The sequence below is a fragment of the Mustela nivalis genome (assembly GCF_964662115.1).
Source record: "Mustela nivalis genome assembly, chromosome: 4".
Classification (NCBI taxonomy): Eukaryota; Metazoa; Chordata; class Mammalia; order Carnivora; family Mustelidae; genus Mustela; species Mustela nivalis.
The window spans coordinates 134,830,233-134,849,993 of record NC_139023.1 but is presented as its reverse complement, the minus strand read 5'-3'; the positions used below and the strand labels follow the sequence as shown (position 1 = coordinate 134,849,993).

General features: G+C 34.1%; 1 protein-coding gene across 1 annotated transcript in view; it reads left to right on the top strand.

Annotated features, from left to right (window-relative positions):
• Positions 1-19,761, top strand: part of SPOCK3 (SPARC (osteonectin), cwcv and kazal like domains proteoglycan 3) — a 504,243-nt gene that overhangs the window by 324,565 nt on the left and 159,917 nt on the right. The window contains exon 6 of the mRNA XM_082727289.1: positions 16,058-16,172. Coding sequence (XP_082583415.1) covers positions 16,058-16,172 — 115 coding nt within the window. The remainder of the gene's footprint in view (positions 1-16,057; positions 16,173-19,761) is intronic.

The window sequence follows — 19,761 nt, the reverse complement described above, 5'->3', positions numbered from 1 at the left end:
AAATATCATCCTCAATGGGAAAAAGCTCACAGCTTTCCCATTGAGATCAGGCACACGACAAGGATGTCCACTTTCACCACTCTTGTTCAACATAGTATTAGAAGTCCTAGCAACAGCAATCAGACAACAAAGAGAAACAAAAGGTATCCAAATTGGCAATGAAGAAGTCAAACTCTCTCTCTTCGCAGATGACATGATACCTTATATGGAAAACCCAAAAGACTCCACCCCCAAACTACTAGAACTCACACAGCAATTCAGTAATGTGGCAGGATACAAAATCATTGCACAGAAATCAGTTGCTTTCTTATACATTAACAATGAAAATACAGAAAGGGAAATTAGAGAATCGATTCCATTTACTATAGCACCAAGAACCATAAGATACCTGGGAATAAACCTAACCAAAGAGGTAAAGGATCTGTACTCGAGAAACTACAGAACACTCATGAATGAAATTGAAGAAGACACAAAAAGATGGAAGACCATTCCATGCTCTTGGATCAGTAGAATAAACATTGTTAAAATGTTTATACTGCCTAGAGTAATCTATACTTTTAATGACATTCCAATCAAATTTCCAACAGCATTTTTCAAAGAGCTGGAGCAAATAATCCTAAAATTTGTATGGAATCAGAAGAGACCCTGAATTGCTAAGGAAATGTTGAAAAAGAAAAATAAAACTGGGGGCATCACGCTACCTGATTTCAAGCTTTACTACAAAGCTGTGATCACCAAGACAGCATGGTACTGGCATAAAAACAGACACATAGACCAGTGGAACAGAGTAGAGAGACCAGATATGGACCCTCAACTCTATGGTCAATTAATCTTCAACAAAGCAGGAAAAATATACAGTGGTAAAAAGACAGTCTCTTCAATAAATGGTGCTGGGAAAATTGGACAGCTATATGTAGAAGAATGAAACTTGACCATTCTCTTACACCATACACAAAGATAAACTCAAAATGGATAAAAGACCTCAACATGAGACAGGCATCCCTCAGAATCGTAGAGGAGAACATAAGCAGTAACCTTTTCGATATCAGCCACAGCAACTTCTTTCAAGATATGTCTCCAAAGGCAAAGGAAACAAAAGTGAAAATGAACTTTTGGGACTTCATCACGATCAAAAGCTTCTGCACAGCCAAGGAAATAGTCAACAAAACAAAGAGGCAACCCACAGAATGGGAAAAGATATTTTCAAATGACAGTACAGACACGGGGTTAATATCCAGGATCTCAACACACACAAAACAGATAATCATGTCAAAAAATGGGCAGAAGACATAACAGACACTTCTCCAATGAAGACATACAAATGGCTATCAGACACATGAAAAAATGTTCATCATCACTAGCCATCAGGGAGATTCAAATTAAAACCACACCAAGATACCACCTTACACCAGTTAGAATGGCCAAAATTAACAAGACAGGAAACAACATGTGTTGGAGAGGATGTGGAGAAAGAGGAACCCTCTTCCACTGTTGGTGGGAATGCAAGTTGGTGCAGCCTCTTTGGAGAACAGTGTGGAGACTCCTTAAGAAATTAAAAATAGAGCTTCCCTATGACCCTGCAATTGCGCTACAGGGTATATACCCCGAAGATATAGATGTAGTGAAAAGAAGGGCCATCTGTACCCCAATGTTTATATAGCAGCAATGACCACGGTCACCATACTGTGGAAAGAACCAAGATGCCCTTCAATGGACGAATGGATAAGGAAGATGTGGTCCATATATACTATGGAGTATTATGCCTCCATCAGAAAGGATGAATACCCAACTTTTGTATCAATATGGACGGGAATGGAAGAGATTATGCTGAGTGAAATAAGTCAAGCAGAGAGAGTCAATTATCATATGGTTTCACTTATTTGTGGAGCATAACAAATAACATGGAGGACATAGGGAGATGGAGAGGAGAAGGGAGTTGAGGGAAATTGGAAGGAGAGATGAACCATGAGAGACTACAGACTCTGGAAAACAATCTGAGGGTTTTGAAGGGGCAGGGGTTGGGAGATTGTGGGAGCCAGGTGGTGGGTATTATGGAAGGCACATATAGCATGGAGCACTGGGTGTGGTACATAAACAATGAATTCTGTTATGATGAAAGGAAATTAATAAAAAAAATAAATATTCATTATTTTGTTCTTCAATCCTGGATTTATTTTCTTCTCAGTATTTTCTACATGTATGGAATATAAAGTGCTGAGCATTTAATGTTTTATATATACTAATTCATATTATTAGTATATTTAAATGTATACAGAAAGGTAAGGGAAATAATTTATAGTGATCAATGACTTTTGTTTTCCAAAAAAAAAAAAAAAGGAAAATTAAGAAAACTAAGTTTAAACATGGAAACCATATGCCATGTCTATAAAACATTGTTAGAACAAGCTAACTGCTTCTATTGTTAAATATTCAGACAATTCTTCCACCCTCTCAGTTATAAATAATGCAATATGTTATTGCTGTGACAGTGGGCAATTTTGCCTTGCTTCTAAACTGTTTCACTCACTAAATCACTTTTCTGCAACCAGTATTATATTGAAGAAATTTAACTTTTTTTTTTCTAGTATAATACACTTTAATACCATAATTAACTTTGGAAGGTGACTTGCTGAAGTTAAGTGAGCACGCTGTATTTTTGAGTGTTAGTGCTGTAATCTCTCTCTATACTCTAAATATCTGCCCCTTTTTCTCCAGGAGATTGCTTTAAGGATTATGTTATAACTCTCTTTCTTTAATCTTAATATAGATGTAGGCATACTTTCTTGGCTTGTTTAAGACTCTTGAGTTACATATGTTGGTAACTGCCATTCGATGAGTGTAGAATAAAGTTTTAACTAACTTGTAAATTTATATTTTGATGTATTTTTGTGATTACAACCTTTTTATTTTTGTGTTAGTGACTGTGACTTTCACAAAACTCAAGTGATATTTATAGGGTTTTTTTTGGTAATTGTACTAATTAATTATTTTTAACTCCTTAGGAAGATGAAAATTTGGCAAATCTATGTCTGTTTCATATATTTGTCTTTAAAATATTTATAATCAATAATCTAAATCTAAAAGATTTTGGTCAAATGGTCGGTGGCTGCCATACCCTTTTCAGCCATTACATGGGCAAATTATGTATTTTCCCACAATCTCTATAGATACACTCTATGATCACTGATTGTTGTAATGTCCTTTAATTTCCCTCCACCATAAATGCTCTTTACCGAGGAAATTAGTCTTGTTATGTGAATTGGCGATGGATTAAATATGCTATTGCATCTGAAGCAAGCCAATTAAACAGAAGCAAACTGAAACTGGGAAGCAAAGAATTATAATATACAAACTGGGAGGGAAAAAAAGACTATCAATAGCTAGAATCAAGAAATTTGAAGATGAACAGCTTGCAAAAGAATGTAAGAGTAGGCTTTATATGAAAATAGTGTGACATAGATGAATTGGAAGATCTTCTAGACAGCTATACTTCCAGTAAAAATAAAGTTGGAAGTATCTGTCATTGAGAACGAAGAATGTGAAAAGTAGCCCATTTCTCTCTGAAGTAGCTTTGGGTAATAAGGCTATTGTTATGGTATAATATTTATACCTCTGAAACTGCTCTTTATGCATCTGGGTTTTTGGATTACACTGTCTCTAAGCAGAGGTCAAGACAGCTCTGGTATAAGAAGTAAAAGTTAAGGGATTTCATGTAGGCAGTATTCTTGATACTTGGAAGCCCAAATTAAATTCTTTCTATAGAAAAGTATTGGTAATCCAAGGGCCTAAGGATCGCCCAGATTTTATTCTGCCAACTCTTCACTGACACATAAGTAAATAACTATTATAAATGGAAGTGACATGCTAATATAACACAAATAAACCAATAAACAAAATGAGAAAAGACAACAAGAGCAAGAATGAACAATGCCAACAACAATAACAGCAAACATATTTAAGTTTCAGATATCTAAAATACTAAAATCATTAGATAAATAATTAGATATATTAAAATATACAAATACTATATAAAATATTTTTAATGTGTGAAATGTTTAAAGACTTAAAGTGGTATTGAAATACACAAGACCAGTATAGTTTCAAAAAATATTAAATTTGTAAAAGAACTACAATTTATTCAATTAAAATAAAACTTTTTAATTAAAATAAAATGGATAGATTAAATATCAGATTAGTTGAAGAGACCTACAATATATGTGTATGTGAATATAGATGTATATGTATAAAACAGAAAATATATTTAATAAAAATAAGCTGCTATATATATAATTATGTTTATGTGTATTGCAGAAAATTAGCTCACATATTTCAGAAAATACTTCAGAAAAAATTATCCAAAAAGGGAATTAAAGGACAGAAAGTAGAATTATAATATATAAAAAATTATTCTGAAATACAAAAGGACAAGCCAGAAATAATAAGATGGAGAAAAATAACAAAAGAAAAATTGAACATTTTTCAGAAATGTTGAAAGGCATGAATCCATAATACAGGAAGTACCATGTGTACTAAGTATGATAAATAAGAAGAAATTCAAATCTAGACACACTAGTAAAATGACAGATTATCAACATAAAATCAAACCAGACAAAAAGACTTTAAAATATTGTATAATTACACCAGCAAAAATTATCTCAATGGATTAATGGGATTTTAAAAATAGTGGGAAGATACACTTGAAATATTGAAATAAAATTTTTAAAAATTCAAAACAAGTACTTCAAGAGAAAGTATTATCTAAATTTCCTACACAAAATCCTTGAGAAGATTGTGTGAAACAAAACAGCCAAGGCTTCTGATCGTAAGATATGCAGAAATATGAGTGACCTATGGAGACTTACCTCCAAATAATATCCCATTTCTCATCTGCACTTACTTTTGGCTTCCAGAGAATTTACCAATAAGTATACCACGCCATCAACCATTCCAACTAAAATGATCAACAGATGCTGGGACCAAATCCATTCAGTTTGTGTCATGCAGCCTTTAATTAAGGCTAACAGCCAGGTAGCTCCAAGCAGAAGAATTGGACCAATTACCTGACCAAATCCCACAAACCATCAAGGTTTACCTTAGAAATCTGGGTGGCTTTTGCCTAAATTTTCATTCTCAGTCTTTGTCCTTGGCTTGAGGATTTAATCCATGTAGAGCAGACAGCTTTAGTGATGGCACAGACTCCCACTTGGCCTGCAAGGAGGAACAACTACCCAAAAACTTCTGGTCAGTGAGTTGAGGGTGATCTGAATGCCTTCTAGGAACAATGTGGTATCATTGATACTTCACTTAAGATCAGTGACAAATTTATATCAACTTTTTTTTTTAAGATTATTTATTTATTTATTTGACAGAGAGAGAGCACAAGCAGGGGGAGCAGCAGAGGGAGAGGGAGAAGCAGGTTACCCGCTGAGCAAGGAGCCGATGGGGGACTCAATCCCTGAGCTGAAAGCAGAGGCTTAACCATGTGAGCCACCCAGGCGCCCCTATATCAAACTTTTCTAATCAGGTATCTTGTGTTACAGAGAGAAATTCTTGCAAGGTGTTCCTAAAAATTGAGTCCATTATGCCACTTGAAACTGAGTAAGTGTAGATTCATTGAGGAGCGATCTCGGTTTTCTGAGCTACCTGATTTACTGGTGGTGCTTCCTACACAGGTGAAGTTCTCTTAAACCATTGCTGAGTTGCAAATCACCATGTTTACTGTATGGAGGGCTATTCATGTCTGGATTCCTTTCAAAAGAACAGTTTCAGCAGTGTACATGGTGTCCAGGAAACAAAATATTATTAAAAGTGCTGTGACCTGCAAGTAAGAATTACATTTTTCAAGGGACATAGATTGACAGTACATCAAATGTGACCTTCCAGCCTACCGGAAGATGCTTGATTTTCCAACTGAATTAGCATAATCAATTCTACTCCTTGTTTTTTGGAGTGATGCTTGAAAGCAGTCTGTTCAACCTGTCCTATTTATCGAAGCTACCAACTGGTGGGATTGAGCTATCTCATTGAATGACTGAAAATGAAAGTGGAAAAGACTTTGGGAGGTACTGGCAGGTGCTTTGTGTGGAACGTTCAGGAGCTGGTGCCACCCCTTTCTCTTTCTGATAGACTTCTCAGTTAGGTTAAACAGAATAGAGAAAGAAATGTCTAGGGAAAGGAAAATCCAGTAGTTACACTTAACGCACTTGCAACACTTTGGGAACACCATGCAAGGGTACATTCCTTGAGGAGGAAAGAAATATGGATGGCTCTGAAAGACAAAAGATCATGAATTAATGTCTCTCCTTTGGCCATTTCTCTCAGAGTTTAAAGTGTTCCCTCCCTTTGAGGTTGTTGCTTTCCCTCCATAAACACAAAATTACATTACAAAATTACCATTACAAAAGGTAAAATTCCCCGTTTGTTCCTTTCAACGTCTAAACTCTCTACATAAATATTATACCTATAGGAGTCCAGTCCAGCAGGGACAAGGGAAGTAAAAGCTCAAAGCCCAACTTTGAGCTGCATGAACTAAGGAGACATGGTGAGCAATGTGATCCAGGACCCTGTTAATCCAACAAGACAACCCAGATGGCTGAGTCAGAAGTAAGCTTAAATTCCCAAGGTCCCCTTTAGACAGGCTGTCACCTTCAGGGTACAGCAACCAGGCCAGCGTGGGGTAGCTATTAGAAGAAGAAATGAAAAAGCCTGAGTATTGTTTTTTTTTTTTTTTTTAAGATTTTATTTATTTATTTGACAGAGAAATCACAAGTAGGCAGAGAGAGGCAGGGAGAGGCAGGGAGAGGAAAGGAAGCAGTCTCCCTGCCTAGCAGAGAGCCCGATGCGAGGCTTGATCCGAGGACTCAAGGATCATGACCTGAGCTGAAGGCAGAGGCTTTAACCCACTGAGCCACCCTCGTACCCCAAAGCCTGAGTATTTAAGATAGGTAAGTATAACCTTTTTTCATCCTATTCATTACTAGGAAACAGCTGAGAGGATAAGTTCCTTTTCTGGAGACAGCAAAATTCGGGGACAAAACTGCTTTGCTAAAATGAGGGATGCAGAGTCAGAAAAATTTTTGAGATTTTTTTTTTAAGAGACCATACAAATGCTCACAATATCAGGTGCTTGTGGACAATAGAGGGGCATGGAAGGTGTGTTAGATGCCTCAATTGCCAGCCTGCTTAGTAACTTTATGATAAAACCTGCACTGTTGTCAGGCTACAGATTGTCCAAAAAGTCAAACATATGATGCATGTTGGTTTCACAGGACAAAAATGTCATCACCAGAATCAACAGATAGAACTGGAATAGGAAGAGCACGATCTGAAAAAAGTATCAACAGAGACTTGTAGCTGAAAGTGTCCTTTAAGATAGTGGGGCCCTGAAGGTCAGGAGTATAACATAGCTTTTTGGATAGCTTCTAAATAAGTCTGTTGGTACTAGAAGAGCCTAGTTAGGTGCTTGGACTGCTTTTTGGTGGTGATGACTCAAGAGATAACAGTTTTCCTTCACTATTGGTGAGACTGAGTGTTGCAAATCCACCCAAATGGTCATTAAAAAAAAAAAAAAAAAGTTTACTTAGCAAATGGGCTTCTGAATTTTTTCAGGAGTTCATTTAGCCATCCTTGCTGACAGAAGTATAACAATATTGCAGTCTGATTCATTGAGACTGAAGTTTCTGACTTTCCAACAACGGGACATCATCTGTGTAGAGAACGTTAGAGTTTACTATAGTACATCAATACCTATTACACATTCAGCTGTAGAAGCAACAGCAATATGCACTGAGTTGGTTAAAAAATCCCCACAAGAAATGTCATGTTGGCTTACCTTCAATATTGCAAGTGTGCCCAAGCCCCATCAGTTGAACCCAGGGTCACCTTCCCCAACAGAACCAGGCGTGATGGATGGTGCTTGCATCCAACATAGTCACAGATTTTTTAACCTACCCCAAAGCTCTTTAGTACAATTTGGATGAGTGTATATGGCTTCTGTCTCATTTGGAAATAGATAAACCTTGACTTTAATATCAATATAACACTAGATTTTTCCACCTGCTGGAGGCTGGTAAACAATAACCAAAGCATTATTTGAACAGTTTCAGCCAATCCTACTTATTGCTGCTCAGGCTCAGAATTTTCAGTAGCAGATAGAATAGTAGGGTCACCCTTTTTCCACTTTTGGCTCATGACTCAGGTGAGAGTATTCTGAATATTCACTCCTGGATCAAGGACAGTCTTCTCATATCTTCTGATCAGGTCCACAGTGCTTATTATCCTTTTACTTCTAGAAAGCCATATCTCCAGAAGCATCCTATCCTCATTGACAAAAGAACTGTGAAAAGTCTAAGATTTTTACCCTACTTACAAATACATGCTACAGTTTATGAATACTGGCAGAAGACCTAAGACTCCCGGATCAGAGACAAAGCAACTTATTACTTATGACACAAGGAGAACAATGTTTATATTTGCAACAATTCTCCTTTCCCTACAAGTCCCAAAGGACTATGCAGAGTAGCCTAGTTGGATGTTCTGCACACATTGGGTTTGTATCACAGCTAAGGAAATCTGGATATTTCATAATGGGCTGCAAACAAGCCTGCTCAGACTTTGCCCTATTGGGAGACATTATTTTTATTTTACTGGGAAGCAAACAGACCTACCCTTTCTTCCCAATAGGAGGCAGAATTATCTCTACCTTGCAAAGATATTACCATATAAACAAAATCAAAGATACAATACCAAACAAAAGGCTATCAAATGCCTCTGCTCCTAAGATATACAGAAACAAAGGAGATCTACAGGGACTTGTCTTGTCTTCCAATACTACAAAATAGTAGGGTAGCTCTACAGTGTCCAAAAAAACCCCCTAGATTTCCCAATGAAAGCCATAAAAGATGAAGAGGATTACTACAGAACAGTTATCATGTTAATTCACCTAGAAAATCTAATAGAATAAATCTCATCTTATACGTATATAATAAAATAATTTCAAGATCTGTAAAGTAATTTCTATAGGGAGACATTATCGAATCTCAGCCACACATCGTAAGATTCCAACACTCTTCTCTTAGTTATTAATGGAGGGAAAGAAAAAAAAAAAGTTGAGTTCCTTTCTTCCTCTTCCTGGCCCAAATTTAGTGGATCCACTGCACAGTGGTGAATAGAGAAGGGTTGAACTTTGTAATATAGCGTGGACATGTGGGGTATTTAGTGGGGAATGTTCCTGGAATTTCTATGCTTAAGAGATGGCCAGCAAGCTATGGGATTGTTCTCTTAGATAATTAAGAAAATAAAATGATCATATAAGTAAATCCATGTTTCTCATTATTGGAGAAAGTACTTACAAATACAGAAAATGGGAGGCTGGAAAGAATTCTGAGATGTTGGATTGGAATTGGAGGTATCAGTATGAACTCATATTGAGTTATGTTTGTTTTATTTTGGTTTGTTTTTTAGTTTTAAAAATGTATATATTTTATATATTTTAATCTGTATTAAAATATATATAGAGAGACACACAGACACAGTTATAGATATATTTGTATTCATGTGTATCTTAGAAGGATACTTGTTTATTTAGAATATTTAAGAAATTATTAACTTCTGAAAGGTTAACTAGGTTTTTTCCACTATCTTTGTCTCACCTTACTCTTGTTGTTTTTCCTTTTTATCTTCACCTTTCCTATATAAACTCACCCCTCATAATGATACTCATCCCTCATAATGTTTTGATCACCCCAGTTAGCCGGTCCTTCCTCTTTTCCATAGTCAACATTGCCAAGATTCTTCCTTTTCAAAGGTGCAGATGAGCTGTGGTCTTAGATGCACACGTATTCCTGTAGTGAGTCAATAGAGGGCGCTCCAGAGGTACTGTCTTCCCAAGTTTACTCCCTCAGGTTTGCTCAAGAGGAAAAGTTTACATAGTGGAAAAACGAAGTCTTATGTGATTATACCTTTTTGTTAAAACTATGTGCACCGCTGTTTCCCTATCTTTCGATTCCAATATATTTCAAAGTTTATCACTGATATTAGTGCATAAAGCTGTTCAGGAAGGATAGACCATTAAGTGTGTATCTTAGCTATAAGAATAGTACATAATTTTAAATAGGTTCTCAGTATTTCTTAAGCATAATAAACAAGAAATTTCCTCAAACTTATGTTCATTGAAATAGTTAATATGAAAATTTAAGTGTGTATACCCCATAGATATTTAAATGTATGCCCAAGCTACATCACCTTAATATTTTTATGTTTATATGATTGTTAAAGTCATTGAAAACTTTGAGATCTTCAGAGCCTTTTCTCTTGTTAGCTAAATTTAACTTTCTATTCTGAATCTTTCATGCCCTTGTGTGTTCTTTTGAAATACATCCCTTGTTACTTGTTACCATTCTTTTATTTTTTATTTATTTAATTTTTTAAAATTTTAGAGAGAGAGAGCATGCTCCAGTGGGAGGGACAAAGGGAGAGAATTTTCTAGCAGACTCCCTGCTGAGCACAGAGCCCCACACTGGGTTCAATTCCATGACCCATAAGATCATGACCTGAGCTGAAACCAAGAGTCAGAAGAAGCTCAAATGACTAAGCCACCTGGGTGCCCCTTATGGCCATTCTTTAAAAAAAAAAAAATAAATAAAAATTACTCCAATTTATATCTGTAAAAATAATTTCTTCTCATATATAAACCTAATTTTCTGGAGTACTTGGTATCATGACCTTCTATTTTCACCCATTTCTTAGTTACTTTTAACCACTCTGCACCCTTCTTGGAAAGTTTGAGTGGTTATCTGTCAATGCCCATATTTTATACTAACATAAACAATGAAAATAAATATCAAAGTAAGTTAAAATGATTTCATTGACGTTATGTATATATTATATAAGTCATCCAATTGTGTTTTGTAGGTTTTATTTTAATTGAAACTATTACTTATAATTGAAAGCATGTTTTGTCTGGAATAATTTAAACAAGAATTTTGGTTTGATGACAAAATTTGTCATCAACTTACGAGAAGGAGGATAATTATAAAATAAACACCCTATATTTTTGATTCTTAAAATTTCTAAATCTATTACCAGGTTTTGTAGTCTAAGATACCTGTTTACAACATCCTGACAAGGAGGAAAATGCATATATGAACACTGCATTGTGAACAGAGATCACAAAATCGAGACGCTTGATAGCACGTGACCTTATAACTCAAGTAAATCAGTTAGTCATATAAACAACAGCAAGGTTTCTTTATATGCATATATTCACAATCTCAGTTTAAGTGAGGGAATATACAATCCTGACATCCTAGGACTACATTGAATTAAACTGTATTTAAGGCAGAATGTAATACAGCCATCCCATGTGCATACTCAGATACTCTTCAAAGAGAAACCATTTGAAACAGTAGTGCATCAGCTCTGAGTCCATAATCCATGTGTCAGGGTCAGGTTGCTTTCTCCCTGGTATGTTCTCATGTTGCACTGTAAGATATTGTAAGGTCTGTGCCAAATGAGAAATTTCTTTTTGATATATTGAGATGCGTTCAATTTGGAAAGAAAAATCAAATATATGTAATAATAACTCCTGTTTGGAAAATCAGATATATTGATTCAAAAATAATGTACATTTGTTGTTTCATTTTTTCCTGGCTGTTCTTAGTCAGATAGTCTACTTGCCAACTGATACAAAATTCTAACTGGTTCATGACTACATGACAGGGATTATAAATTTATTAACCTGGGTTAAAGGGTCCTTACTGTCCTTATGTCTTCTCATCCCAGCTTAAATTCAACTAATCCTTTTAATACCCAATTTCTAGATGTCTGATAGAAACATTTTAAGGTGTAAGAGGAATTCGACTTGCATATCATCTAGCCATAAATGTTGCTTGAATTAAAGACTTTAACATTCTCAGGACTCTTTTGGTTCTTTTCTCATTTTGATTTTGCTTAATAGCATCTATGCTCACATCTCTATTGTTGTCTCTGTAAAGGATTTACCTCTCTCTCCTCAGAGAGACTGGACTCTGAGGAACTAACTGAGGGTTTTGTGGGGGAGGGGGTGGAAGGTTGGGTGAGCCTGGTGGTGAGTATTGTGGAGGGCACATATTGCATGGAGCACTGGGTGTGCTGCATAAAAAATGAATTCTGGAACACTGAAAAGAAATCTTAAAAATAAATTTAAAAAAATTAGGAAGATGAGTTTACCTGCCTCATATCACAGGTTGACCCTGTGTTAAGAGGTATGCTATAACATTGGTATATAAAATTTAGTTTCCCAAAATAAAATTTCTGGTAAGAAAAGGAGACATTTGTCCAAAATAAATGGGGTTTATTTCTTAATGAAAATCAGAGTGACAGAGAAAACAATGGGGTAGTGTCCACTTTAGGGCATAGGGTTGCCAAAAGTTTTTGCTGTGCTTAACTCCCTGCTTGTTATTTATGCTACAATAATAACATGTGCACGTAATTGGTAAATCCCAATGAATGAATGGATTAAAGTCTAAATCAAGTCTTTTTTTCCTCCTTTGGTTGTCTTTGCATGGGAAACACCAAAGTGGGGACCAGAAAAACTCAAGAGAAGACATATACTTTCAAAGGAGTTAGTTAGAGCAGACTATGAGGAATTCTATTCATGAGAGCTCAGATCATGTCTCAGATATTGATAAAGATATATAATATAATATTTTAGTCTAAGGAGATTAAAACAAACACTAAAAAAGTGATTCATGATATTCCAAATTTTCAATTTATTTTTTTCATTTGAATCAAAATTTTTATCATTACAAAAAGAAGCAGAACATTGTTGCAATTTTTAGCTACTGCTAATTATATACTTGTTCTTCATGAGAAGCACTATAAAATAGAGCTCAAATTCCATGTTAGCCATATATTTTTGATCAGTTGCATAAAATTTTTTTAGCTTTATTTGAAAGACTTTACTTATTTATTTGTTTCTTTATTTAAGATTTTATTTATTCATTTGAGAGAGAAAAAGAGAGCACAAGCAGGGGGAGAGGTAGAAGGAGAGGAAGAAGCAGATTCTCCTCTGAGCAGGGAGACCAATGCGGGGCTCAATACCAGGACCCTGAGATCATGACCTGAGCCGAAGGCAGATGCTTAACCATCTGAGCTACCCAGGAACCCCTGAAAGACTTATTTAAAAAAAAAAAAAAAAAAAAAAAAAAATATATATATATATATATATATATATATATATATGTATGTATGTATCTGTCTTACCTCAGTGATCAAAATATAATGCATCAAACTGCGTAACACAGTGTTTGACACAGAGGGATACATCAGTAAAAGTCATCATTTACATGCTGTGTATTTTGTTTTAGCTGATTTGTCTTTGCCTGTTTCTGTTTTCTTTTCTTTTTTTTTTTTTTTCTGGATAATTTCAGAACTTGTAACTGGTAGTTAATGCCATTGTTTTTTTTTTTCCGTTGTTTTTTTTTGTTTGTTTGTTTTTGTTTTTGTTTTTTAAATCTTACTGCGGGTTACTTTAATCAATGACCAAGAAAAAATTCCTAAGGAAATATGGAAGGGATTCTGAGAGTTTAGTTAATTATTCATTGTCCAGAGCTAAATCAGGACACTACTGATATTTGAAGTCAGATAATGCTTTATTTTGGGGGCCTTACTTGTGTCTTGAAGCATGTTTAGCATCATTTCTGGCCTCCAGTAAGTGCTAGCTACAATCCCTCCTTCACCACTCTAACAACCAAAAAGGTTTCCAAGTGTCCCCGAGGGGCAAAATGACTTCATCGGAGAACCTCTGATCAAAGCCATTCAACAAGGCCATGGTGATTGCATTATCTTAAAAATCTACAATAATAGCCTGCCCCAGTGTCTATTACCCTGATGGTTGGGGTCTTTGGTATGGGCAGACCAGATCTCTCCTATAGTAAGATCATATTTTCTTCTTTGATCCTGTGATTAAACAAATGACTTTAACTTGCTTTCCCTGACAAGTGTCAACTTTGACCATTAAAAAATCATTTTGCAGGCTTGCTTTTCACAGTAACTCCTACCTTAAATATTCTCAATACTCAGGGTCTTAGATAATCAGGAATGCATTAATCATGTCTTTCTCTACAGAATTTCCATTTTTTGGTAATTATAAACTAATGAGCATGCCCTTTATGTGATATTTTAGTTCACTTATACCTTTATAAATATTTCAGCTTTGTGATAATTAAGTAAATTGAATGCCATTAATTAGAAATCCAATCATTGGGTGTAGCTAAAAAAGTATTTTAAAATAGTACTCTTAGTGTCCTAACATTCTTTGGATAAAATTCTTCATGATGCTGTTTTTTGAAAATCAATCCATAAGTAAAAAAAAAAAATAAAAAAAAAACTAACTGGTTTTCTGATTACAGGAAATAGATTCTTACAACTATCAACAATGGGGTAGATTTGCTTTCCTTCTTATTCTGTTGGTCTTGATAGAAATGTATACAGGAAAAATAGTGTTTGATAGAACCATTCTGAAAAAAAAATTGTTTTATCTATAAAGTAATTCTTTTTCAAAGCTGGAATGTCATACTAATTTTAGACAGCTTAGGAATTTTTGTTTTTTATGTCAAAGAAAGTTATCTAAGAGTTGAAACTTTTTAATCTCACAGCTCATGTATTTTTGTTGTTCACTCAGTTACTTTCAGGCTTTCATTTTCTTTGAATTAAAAAAAATCACTTTTAAAATAAACCACATTTAGAACATAAATGAGTATGCCATAACACATTTTTGAAGACAGCTAACATATTTTAAAATTTAAAATTTTAATATTAGCTATAATTAATATTTACTTTTGACTTTGTTCACATACCATTTACAATTGCTCTTGAACTTTTCTTAAATTATGTCATGAGTCAGAATTTCATATAACCAGATCCAGGGTTCTAAAATAGTAAGTTAAAAGAAATTAGAGTAAAAAATATTACATTTAAGTTCTCAAAGTTTTATATAACTTATCTGGCTTTCATTAAAGTGCTTTTAATTTCTTTTCTATTTTTATTTTTGATTTAGCCATTGGGCATTTTAATTACATTCAAAATTCACTGTGATTTTACATGTCAAAATCATTTCCTTAATTACTGAAACATTGAATAATAATAAAAAAATTATTTTTTGAAAGGGTTTATTCCTCCAAAAAGGCCATCAAGCCATTACATATATAATCCAAATATAATAATTTTAACTCATTTGTTGAAAGGCTAGTTATGAATTTTGCCTGTCCATTAGAGAGTTATTTGACAAAGAAAAAATGTTTTACAGATGGGAGTAATGTGATTAGTCAAGGGGTGTACTCACTGTTTTTTGGTATCAGCTGAAGCTGAATTAAATTAGTCACTGGTGCATTTGTCGATTGGAGCCAGAAAGTCTGCCCTATTTAATTTGAAAATAATTTGCACTGAGTAAATTTATGGACGTAGCCATTAAAGAAATCACATTACTTCAGAATTAGCAAGATCTATTTCTTTTAGAGTAGGAAGGCAATTATTGCCTCTTAAAAGATGGAGTAGGTTTACAATTTTTTAAATCATGTTAAATTGAACAGTTCTGAAATATTAACGAGTTAAGGATACTCAGGTTTAAAATGCTACAAAGAGTCATGTTTACAAACAAAACCAAAACAAAATTTAGCTAAACTAAAGAAAACAAAACAAAACTTCATGTGCCATAATAATTTTGACGAATTTAATTCAGATTTTGTTAACATCTGAGAGCCCAGTTCATGGTACCTACCACTCTAGGAAGACCACCTGTTTAATTCGTAAAGCTCTGTAGATTCAGTGTTATTATTCCAATGATCTATATGAGAAAATCAAGCCTGAGAGCATTTAAGAAACCAACTCTAAATGTTACATTTAGGAATTAGTACTCATAGAATTGAAATCAGATGTAATGTTCTTCCTTCCATACTATTTTTCCATTTGTCTTCCATAGCATGTGTAATAGAATTACCAGTGTGCTATTGCCCCTTTCTTGACTTTGTATTGATATAACCAAATGTATCTAAATGGTTTTTTTTCTCTTTATATACAGTGCAAACTAGAGCATCAGGCATGTGTCTTAGGAAAACAGATCTCAGTCAAATGTGAAGGACGTTGCCCATGTCCTTCATTTAAGTCCACAAGTACAAGCAGAAATGTTAAGAGAGGTAAGTGATGAAAATTTATTTATAGTTTTGCATTTGTTTTCCCTATTAAGATGTTTTGCAATAAATGTTGTCATTAAATACAAAATGAAGTTTACTACTTAACAGTAATACCAAATAGTAAGTACGTTGTAAATGAACTTTCTTTTTAGTCACAAGTATTATAGCAAGTAATATTTTTTTAATTTCTGTTTATCTTGATAGTAACAGTTGGATGTTTCTTTCCTACATGTTCATCATATATAGGAAATCTAAAGCTATACCTTCTATAAATTATTGTTTCTAAAATGTGTTTGATATTCCTTTTTTTTTTTTAATTTTGGAGCAAGTCAGTGGTAAAGTAGTAAGTGATAAAGTGGTTGGATCAGATGTGAAACTAGTCAGTTAGTACAATCCTTTTAAAATAAAAATGTCTACCTCATATATTGTGTGTGTGTTGAAATTCATACAGAAATGATTTCATAAATTAAACTTTCTTTTGACTAGGCCTGGAGTCTTTCGATTTTTTTTATTGGTTTGATGTCTAATAATAAAATAATAAAATACATTTAACTCCCTATGTGTCATTGTATACAATTTGTCTTTCATAGATCATTTATTGTAACTTATACAGTATTATTTACATGTTTGAATACTGTTTATGCCTTTAAAAATATCTCCATAGCAGTTTCACTTCTTCATAGCTATAGATAAGGAAGGAAATACATGGAATAGATGTTCCTTTAAGTCAAAGACTATTTTATAGAGCATCATCATCATCTATCATATATTTTGCAATCATATGAATCTTGTAATTTAGTAGTTATTACTGTGGGTCCTTAATGCAGAGAAGTGAATTTTTTGTTGCCCTTTTTATGGAAAATACAAATAATTGATTAGCAGATAGGAAAAATCTTAGTTAATATGAAGTTCATTTGATATAAACTACATATTTTATTAAGCAAGCACGGTATACTTGATATTCCATGTTACAGTACCACGACAAATATTTTATTACAGATAAAGGGTATTTTTTAAAGTTTTTGTTTAAATTCCAGTTAGTTAATGTACAATGTAATATTAGTTTTAAGTGTACAATATAATGATTATAAAACCCTTGAACTTTAATCATACCATTTATATTGGTCTTATTAGGTAATATTTAAGATTTAAAAAATGGAAACCGATGTTATCATATCGCCTTTAATAAGGCAACTAAGTCAACTTTAATACTGAAAAGCAAATTGACTTGGAAATTCATGGTGAGCTAGTGCTTAAACTTTAGGCAATGTGCACAAAGGCAGCATGTGGTGAAAGAAAAGGTCTAAGTTGCCTTCCAAGAACCCTGTTCTTTAAGCCTCACCTTTGTTCCCTATACCACCTTATGTCCAGCTTCAGAGCTTGCTTCCTACTGGATTCCCCACCCTCCATATCCCCTATCCACTCTTTCTAGCATAGTCCAAATTAGGATATTCAGCATGACCTTGGATATATTAATCAGCCCCCATAGAATTAAGAGCTAATTATAGTTTTCCTTCAAATGAACTACTTTAACATCTCTGTCTGCATTATATCCACTCCCTTTTTTATATAATTGAATACATTTTCCTCTGAAAATCACTTCAGGTACAAAGTAAATCTTAACTTGGTATTCAATATCCATGTCTCATTCTTTTCACTGGAGACTATTAAGAACATTTGAAAAGGAGTATCATAATTAGCATATTTCTCTGATACATCACTCTCTTCAACAAGGTTTCCCTAAAAGAAGACTCCTACTTTTGGGGCGCCTGAGTGGCTCAGTGGATTAAGCCTCTGCCTTCAGCTCAGGTCATGATCTCAGGGTCCTGGGATTGAGCCCTGTGTTGGTCTCTCTGCTCAGCAGGGAGCCTGCTTTCCCCCTCTCTCTGTTGACCTCTCTGCCTAATAAATAAATAAAAGAAGGCTCCTACTTTTGAACTTATGTTTGAATGAGAATATATGTTTAATATTGATCAATATATCCTATCCTCCCACAAACTGCAAAAGGAACTTCATATGCTTCTAATATGAAAAGTAACATATTTGAGAAGAGGATTCTTGTGAGTAAACAATGATTGTTTCATGTTGTTCAGATTCTCTGGGCGATGTTTATATTAATATGCCCAGAAGGAAACTTTTCTTAAAGTCATTTTGTCAGGGGATAAAGATCACTTGTGTTCAATTGTGTGTGGAAAGAGAGGCAAAAGAAGAATTTAAAATAATCCTGTTCTGATGGATTGTCAGGGCAAAGCGAGTACAGGATTTTGCTAGCTGCTGTGGAAGAGAAATACAGAAAATTGTGAATTCCATTTCTACACAATGTCAAAGGCCAAGAGACATGGGAAATGTAAAACTTAGTTCAGTATCATTTCTAATCTTTCAACTGCCATTTACATTAGAAGCATGCCTTCAGTAGACTGACTTTGGCAGTGCAGGAAATTCTGTTTAATAACATCTCTGTTTTAAGAAAGTGAGGAAGAAACTACCAATAATGAAATAGTTTTAAAATCTTTCTGGTTTCCATAAGTGACTCTTAATCTCACAAAACAAACTGAGGGTTGCTGGGGGGAGGGGGTTTGGGAGAAGGGGGTGGGATTATGGACATTGGGGAGGGTATGTGATTTGGTGAGTGCTGTGAAGTGTGTAAACCTGGTGATTCACAGACCTGTACCCCTGGGGATAAAAATATATGTTTATAAAAAATAAAAAATAAAAAAAAAAAATCTTTCTGGTTTCCTGCATTTGAGATCAAATTGACACCATATTATGTTTTCACTATATTAAATCAGAATAAATTCTTCAAAACTACCTGTAATCTATAAAAACTAATAAAAATACATTTCCTTTATAAAGTAGAAAAAAATTTTCCTCTGTTTTCCTAATGTATTCAATAATGAATATGCACAAATTGGTCCAAGTATATACAGTCAACTAACAAAAATTTTTAAAATAGCCTATATTTTTAGAATTCCAGATTCTGAACTTACTTAGGTAAATAAGCACACCCTTCTTCATTTGGTAACTTAATGATACACTTTTCTATTTTTCAAACCCATAAAATCAAGATTAAAAAGGCCACATGCTTCTATGTTCCTATAGTGTATTACTTTCTGCCCCTCAGTCACCATTTTTTGAAGTTTATCATTTAGTACACACAGAGAATGATTATTTAGAAGGTTAATCAATTTCATTCAAAGACTATTGACATTTCAGATGATTTTTTAAGCTAATATATTTTATATACTCAGGTTAATAAGAGATTCAAGTTGTAACCATGGTCTATGAAAAGAACATTTTCCATAGAACTTGCATATATTATACAATGCAATCCTACATTTTAGGAGGGACTTGCAGGACCAAAGATTAAGAGCAATGGAAAGGACCTTAGAAAGTGTTTATTTTGTAGCTAGTAAATCTAGTTTCAAAGGAATATACCCTGACATATTTTAGATGATCTACACAGCAGTGGTCTATAAGCACAGTAAACTGTAGACCTATGATATGCCATAAGTGTTCCATTAGGTCATTCACTTGTCTGGCTAGATTCAGAAGACCCTTTAAATGACATTTCCTTTTAGTTTCAAATTGGAGT